Below are 8142 nucleotides of genomic sequence, written 5' to 3'. Positions count from 1 at the left end.
ATATTTTGTTATAGAGGAAATGTGTTTTGACTAAACTTTGCAAGATTTGGGGGTAGCTAAACTTTGCATTTTGACTAAGAATACATTTTTTTGCACTCAATTATTCATGAACAAGTGGATTGTGTATGTCATAGAGATCAAAATATTTTACTAACAAAAGAGGATGATTACTCAAGTTGGCATTAGCTACTAATGACTTAGCTCAACCAACACACTCGAAGTGTTGATTGTGATGAGGTGCCTGATGTGGGCATAGTAGTAAGTGTCCTCTCTTTGGACCCTCTTAACTTCTTCCATTCCCCATTAAAAATGAACATTTTTGTTATGCAACGCAAATCTAACTTTGAAATTTGTTCCCATCATATGCAGGTTGCAATAAGATGGATTCCAACTTGACCAATATTTATTTGCATGCAAAATGGGCTCATTTTGGACCATTTAAACTATGTGTGGACATCCATCAGATGTTAATCAAACATGCTATATTATTTATATCAATAAGATGTTGGAGTTCATATTTCAAACATATACATTTTTTTGTAATGTCCTTGAGTTGACAATTTTATTAAAAACAGTCTTTTGAGTCAAAAGAAGGTGGAAAATGTTTAGAAGGGTCTATAGAATGGATAGGAGGAAGCCTCAATGTATTATTATTAAATGAAATCAAAGCATGGAATGATACAAGGATTGAAAAAGAGGTGTGAATTCACAATGTTTGAATTTAGAAGAAAAGTGAGATAAAATAGGGGTTGTTGTTGATGATACTTGATAATTAATGTGATTAGAAGATTTTTATTTAGTTATCTTGAGAAGTTGCATGTGCCAAGTTTATGTATGCTCAATAGTAGTAGTAAATTTGATATGTTTTATAAGATATTCTCTAGATAATTATCTAGAGCTCTATGATAGTATCATGGAAAGAAATATGCATATTATCTTGAATATTATCACAAATAGTAAGTTAATTATTGATAAATCATCTCATGGTTTTAGATCTTGTTAACTGTTTGAAGGTTGATTTCAACTTCATCTAGTAGGATTATTCATCCAAAGTAGAAGCACAATATTGTTAAATTACTAATACAATCATGACAACTTATTCAAGTGGGAATGAGTAATTGATATTGTAGTTAAGTTTTTCTAAAAATGACCTCCATAATGAACATTATTGTGTGTTGTGGTGAATAAGAACATATGATGATTATTAAAATACTCAATGAACTTTGTCTAGTAATTTTATAACTAGTATTATTGTGTAAATTACATAAAATTATAAATACTATTTCAATGATTGTATGATATTTAGATTCTAGATTATATAATAATAATTATTATAATATAATTATAATTTTGAGCTCAAATTGTGTTGGTAAGTCTAAACGCCTTGGCCCACTATGGAAAATATCTTGTCTAGAAAAGGCTAAATGCCTTGGCCCACTATGGAAAATATCTTGTCTAGATAAGGCTAAATGCCTTCAGTCCAAATAAGGAAAACATATTGTCTCGATAAGGCTAAACGCCTTCAGTCCCAATAAGGAAAATATGTTGTCTCGTTAAAGCGAAACCGAACTCCATTACTCAATCCGATGTGGGACAATGAAGAGTTAGGAAACCACCCAGCAGCCGTTTAACTTCATTTATAATTTATAGTTTCTTATTCGTAAGTCAAAATTTTTTGGTTTTTTTTTCTACATTTACTGATTATAGAAGTCTTTCCAGATGGTATAAAAATGTCATTTTAAAATGTTGTCTAATATCTTCCAATAATACCCACTATTATAATACTTTTTAGACAAGTTGTGTAATCAATAATCAAGAAAACTAAAAGATGTAAACACTTTAGTATTAGTGATGATTTGTTTAGGTATATTTGTGTGTAAGTATTGAGGTTTTTTAGGGCCGTAAATCGGAAGCGGAGAAACAAATAGACGTAGAATGCTCCATTTCCCAACCAGGAGTGAATAAGCTGTGGTTGAGTTATGCAAAACAAATTTCATCCACACAATACAGGCCCTCAGCATTCAATTTATAGATAAATGCAAAATAAATGTTGCAAAGACTGTAGATTGTTCACTCTTTTCTAAGAATTCTCACTATAAATAGATCCCATGCTCATTACTCTTTTTCATTGCCAATCCAGCATATAGCACCAAGCAAGCAGCATTGTTTGTATATTTCTATTTGGCTTATGCTCTTGCATAGTTTTCTTGTTTTTGTATGTTATAGATATAGATCATTGCGCAGGATTTTTCTCTTATTTTAGTTTTTATACTTCGACTAGCAGTATTGCTAACTATTCACTGTGGCCTCATATTTGAAAATTTTAGTTTATTGTTGTTGTGAATGCAGAATATGGGTCAGTACAAATCAACCGTGGCAACCTTACTGGTAATAGTGTTTCTGGGATGCAATATTGGTCTTCCCATGGTGATGGGGGATCCAACATGCAGTCCAAAGGGGAACTTCTTCTGCAACAGTGGGAGATGCTGCAGCATCTATAACTGGTGTGGGACTGGTGCAGCTTACTGTGCCAAAGGAAATTGCCTTGCTCAGTGCTCGCCAGGTGTTACTGCAGTTACCACTTACTCTCTCACTGGGAAAAACCTCACTTCAAATCACAAAAATTAGGGTTTACGCTCTATCGATATATGTATCCATTATATATACATATAAGATGATGAATAGCTTTTGGCATAGCTAAAATGTGCCATGCATGCATCTCAGTGCTCAATGAAGCGACCTCAGATGCTAAATAAGTACTTCCAGTCATGGGTACCCCTTTTATCTACAGTTTCTATTTAACGCCAATAGTAATAATAATATATAATCAGTTGCACATCGTCTGGATTGTTTCATTTCTTCATTGTTTGATAATCTGTTAACCCAAAATATATGTGAATTATAAACAGAATTAGTTAGTTTAATTTGTCTAATCAACTTCCACAGCCCATAATTAAATTGTATGTTCTGGATAGAGGATTATGCTGCTTCAATTGTTTGGAACAATACGAGGTTTACAATATTAATTTTTTAGAGTTTAACAATATCTAGGGTAACGTTGGAGTGCTGAAATGAAAACACAAAGCATATTAAACATGGTTTGATTACATCTCGCTAACTGGTCATGCATGGACTAGTCAAGGGGGGGATCTGGTTGATGTTGGAATTACTTCAAGACCGTTTCAATCAAATTCCACAATAATCTATTTACTACACAACTGGTCTGTTATAGATCCAAATTGCATCTATGAGGGCCATTCAAATTCAATTTTACTCTGAGCTCAGTAGTTTGTTAAAAAAAAAATTTCAATTAAATGATTTACTATGCAAAAAACAATAAATAATTCTAACGTGCTCAACTTTATGTAGTGAGTAAGTTTGACTCTAAAAACTAATAGTTGAATCTGAATAGAAATATTACAATTTTACTTTGCATAAAAATTTTAATTATTGTATTTGTCACAGGCAATATACTATTGCAATGACTAGTGAATAATGTTTTTTATTTCAACCAATCACTATTTTAATTTTGACTTTTCCTTTTTTATTTTTCTACGATTTTTAATTTCTAAAATCTGAAAAAAAAATTATTCAATTTGATTGGCTCAACATTCAATTTTAAGCTCAGTAGTTTTTTAAAAGAAAATTCTCAATTAAATGATTTACTATGCAAAAAACAATAAATAATTCTAACGTGCTCAACTTTATGTAGTGAGTAAGTTTAAGTCTAAAAACTAATAGTTGAATCTGAATAGAAATATTACAATTTTACTTTTTTAATCTGAGCTTAGTAGTTTGCTAAAAGAAAATTCTCAATTAAATGATTTACTATGCAAAAAACAATAAATAATTCTAACGTGCTCAACTTTATGTAGTGAGTAAGTTTGACTCTAAAAACTAATAGTTGAATCTGAATAGAAATATTACAATTTTACTTTGCATAAAAATTTTAATTATTTTATTTGTCACAGGCAATATACTATTGCAATGACTAGTGAATAATGTATTTTATTTCAACCAATCACTATTTTAATTTTGATTTTTCCTTTTTAATTTTTTTATGATTTTTAATTTCTAAAATCTGAAAAATAAATTATTCAATTTGATTGGCTCAACATTTAGGGTCTTATAGGAGCAAATTTCTAGGAAGATAGTAACATTATAATATAATGAGTAGGAAATAATTTCCCCAGCAAGTCAATTTGTGTTATTACTATCAAAATTTAATTGTATAGATTTCTATTCAAACTCATTGACCCCTAATTGATGAATAGTGATTCAACATAGTGATATTGCCGATTTAACTATGTTGAATCACTATTCATGAAATATTGATCAATGGGTTCGACTAAAAAAAAAGACAATTAAATCCTCATAGCAATATCACAAAATAAAATTATATTTATATTACAAATGAAAAATTATTTGTAATGATAATCAAATATATTTTAAAGTAGGGTTTCTTGCTTCATGTGAACTTTCAATTTTCTTGCATACAGCTCTTCGTCTAAGCTTTACTTTTGTAGTCTCCACATGTCACACTACATTTACTGTGGGAGCTTTTAGGCTAGGATATAATGGCTCCGGCCAGCGGTAAACTAGTTGTTTCTAGTATTCATGTTGCTACTTTGGATTGCCATGGCACCGCTACAGAAAAAATGCCCTTGCAAGTTTGTTCTAGAGGTTTTAAGCAAGGTAATCCTTATATTATCCTTCCTTTGCAAGAATCTAATGATGCATGCGACTGGTTAGAGAAACATACCTTGATAGGTTATTTTGTGGGTAGGACTCCTCCTGAAGCTATGCTTCGAGAAAGGGTTAACAAGAGCTAGACTCCTCATGGAGTCTACCTTGGTGTTGTGCAAAACCTTACCAAAGGTTTTTTTTATTTCCCTTCACTAACCCATTGCTAGCAGACGTCATCTTTAACAACAGACGTTGGTCTGTGCATTCATCTCTGCTTGTTTTTGAAAAATGGTCATGAGACTTCACAATTTGTGATGATAAAGAGCTTAGGGTTCCTATGTGGGTCGAGTTCCCAGGTTTACCCTTGCCATGCTAGCCTTTCATTGAGTCCATTGCCAAAACCTTTAGCAAAGTTGTCACAAAGGACCCTGAGAAATTTTTTAATGCACACCCACAGAGATGCGTTTGCATCAAGGTTGATCTTTCGAAGACTTAAGCATTCTATGGAAATCCAGATTGGGGCTCAAACCTTCTCTAAGAAGGTGGTTTATTTGAACCTCCCCAACACCTCTTATAGGTGCCAATCTGTGGAACACAAGATTAGGGATTGCCCTTTGGCTATGCCTAGGGTTAAACCCACACCTAAAGAAGTGCCTCCCAAAACAGGCGCAGGTAAAAAAGAAGAATGGGTTACTGTTGGGTGCAATGGCAAGGTTACCTTGAACCCCTTGGCCCCCAAATAGTCTTATGCGATAGTTGCCATGGATCCTCCTATCCCTATAGGAGCGACAATTCTAGCCAACATACAAATGCAAGCAACTTCCATAGCACCCAATTCAGGGGCTTTCATAGGTGTCAAACCCTACTGGTAGGCAAGGGATTAAGGTGGCATCCAAGGCTTCTACCTTGGTTGGGGTTTGTAGCCCTCTTTCTACTTCTTCCATAGCACCACTAGTGACACGACATTCTCGCAGTCCTCCTGGATGTGCCAAGATACCAGAGGTGACATGGCAGGCTATTAGCCCAAAGGGTTTTCCTTTTGACTTCAACTAGGTTTCTACCTTCTTTCAGAATAGCTACTCCTCTCTTGAGGACGAGGATGATATGGAAGAATTTTCATGAATTTCCTTTCATGGAATGTTTGAGGTTTTATAGACCTCTTTAGAAAGTACTACATCTAGGATGACCATCATAGACTTGGTAATTTAGATTTTCTCCATCTCCAAGAGGTTAAGAGCTTTGGTTTCATGCTCTCTTTTGCATGCTGCATCATTTGGCAAGATGGTGTTATGTTTTCCTCTTAGCACGAAGCTAGCTGAGGTGGTGTAGTTACTCTCTTGTCACCTTGTCTTCATTTTGCTATTATTTCGCATGGTTCTGACCCCACACATAGAATTATTTGGCTTTTAATTTCCATTAACAATCATTCTTTTGGAGTCATTAATGTTTATGCTTCCAATGATGTTGTGGAAAGATCCCAGATGTAGGCCTAGTTGGCTGACAATTTGCCTCTAGCTAGTTGGGTCATGTGTGGTGACTTGAATATGGTTGAAGTGGCCTCTAACAAAGATGACATTCTACCCTTTCATTGAATAGCTAGGGAAAGGGAAGCTTGGTACTACATGCACAATAAATTTGGCCTTTTTGATCCCAATATCAATTCCCTTTAGGATAGTGGTGTTTGGCACACTTGGTCCAACTTTTCGGCTAGCTCTGACCACATTTTAAAGCATCTCCATCATGCTATGATTACTGCACAACCTTTTTTCTCATTTTCTGTGCATTGAGAATTACTTGTCATTCCCCTGCTAGATGTGATGTTATCTGACCACTATCCCATTTATTTTGTCATTTCTTGGCAAACAGTTGTCTTGAATTTGAAGCCACATCCACATTCTCAAAAGGGATGGATTCAAACATGGAATGATGCCATTACAAAAACTGTTAGGTTTCTATGCATCTATGGACATTAGTTGGCACTTTTCAAAAAATGATCAAATGATGCCAACACTTTTGCTCTCAAAAAAGCCTCTGAGGCTCTCACCCTCAATCCCTTTGATGTGAATTTGCAAATTTGGCTTGCCAAGAATCACCATGACAAACAAGTTGCTAATAACTATGCCACTCGAGCAGCCCAAAACAAAGTCCATCTCCACTGGTTGGAGGTTGGTGATAAATCCTTGAAGGAGTTCTTTCAAGCTCTTGGAGCTCGTCACACCAATGTTGGGATTAAAAAGATCAAACAAGGATCTATTGTTCTTTCCAGTCTCCCTGACATCCTGCAGGCATTTTTTCATCATAATGAGAATGTGTTTGCTTTGTAAGGAAATTCGGTTGCTCAAGAGGTTGCTCTCAAAAAATGTATCTCTGTTACTCCAAACTATCTAGCAATTGAGCAATGTGCTTTTTGTGAGCAACTTCTTTCCCTCTGAGACCTTAAAGAGGTGGTCTACTCCATGGCTGATGAAAAATCCCCTAGGTGTGATGGGTCTTCTTATGAATTTCATAAACACCTCTGGAATCATATAGGTCCTAATCTGCACAAAGTTTATCTTGAAGCCTATCATTCTAAAAGCTTAGGAGCCATTATAAATAAAGGAAATATTGAATTCATACCTAAAATTGGTGATCCAGAGGATATTTGCAATTGGAGGCCCATTATCCTCCTAAATGTGTCTTAGAAGATTATTGCCAAGGCACTCTCTCTCAAAATTAGGCACATGTTGTCTTTAATTGTGTGGTCTGAGCAAATTGGCTTTATCAAGTTCAGATATATTCTTGACAACATTATTACTATCTGGGAAGGCATGGAATGGGCTCGTAAGTCCAATCAGAAGGCTATCTTTCTAAAGATAGATTTTGCTAAAGCCTATGATTGCATTGAATGACCCTTCATCTTGGGTATGCTCCAAGCTCTAGGTTTTGGTCCCAATTTCTTACAATCCATGGAGATGCTAATGCTTGCATTACCATCAATAATTCACAATCAAAGGCTTTTGGGCTTTTTTGTTCAATTAGGGAAGGTTGCTCTTTGGCTCCAACACTTTATGTCCTTGCTGCTGAAGGTTTTGACTATTTGCTAGCTCATTCTGTGTCTTCTAGACTGGTTCATGGCATTTCATTTCCTGAATCAACCTCCCAGTTAGTCAATGGTCACTTTGTGGATGATTCCTTTCTCACTCTTTTAGAGGATGAAGAAAACATCAATAATTCTTTAAGTTGCTGAGACACCTTTTGTCAAGCCTCTGGATCTGCCATTCAATGGCATAAAATGCTCTACTTCTGCCAGTCATTCTTGCTAGCTCCACCTTAGCTCTACTAGTTTCATTGGAAATAGGTTATGTATGGGGAGATTTTCTACTTTCTTGGCATTCCTTTTACTTAACATTCCTGTTCACTTAATTCATAAAGTGGGTATTCGGTCTGTTCAACCTTGGTGGCATGATTGGAAGTGGT

The 8142-nt window shown here is 34.9% G+C and overlaps 1 protein-coding gene across 1 annotated transcript; it reads left to right on the top strand.

Annotated features, from left to right (window-relative positions):
* Nucleotides 1-2127: 2127 nt before the first annotated feature.
* Nucleotides 2128-2838, top strand: LOC149555465 (chitinase 1-like). Its single transcript, XM_089829519.1, has 2 exons — nucleotides 2128-2169; nucleotides 2350-2838. The coding sequence occupies exon 2, from the start codon at nucleotides 2353-2355 to the stop codon at nucleotides 2626-2628; it is 276 nt and encodes a 91-aa protein (XP_089685645.1). The 5' UTR covers nucleotides 2128-2169; nucleotides 2350-2352; the 3' UTR covers nucleotides 2629-2838.
* Nucleotides 2839-8142: the final 5304 nt, after the last annotated feature.

This window comes from Cupressus sempervirens, chromosome 5 (assembly GCF_028749045.1).
Source record: "Cupressus sempervirens isolate cs-2001-9-10 chromosome 5, ASM2874904v1, whole genome shotgun sequence".
Lineage (NCBI taxonomy): Eukaryota > Viridiplantae > Streptophyta > Pinopsida > Cupressales > Cupressaceae > Cupressus > Cupressus sempervirens.
The sequence above is the reverse complement of the archived record's forward strand: the minus strand, read 5'-3'. Positions and strand labels throughout refer to the sequence as shown.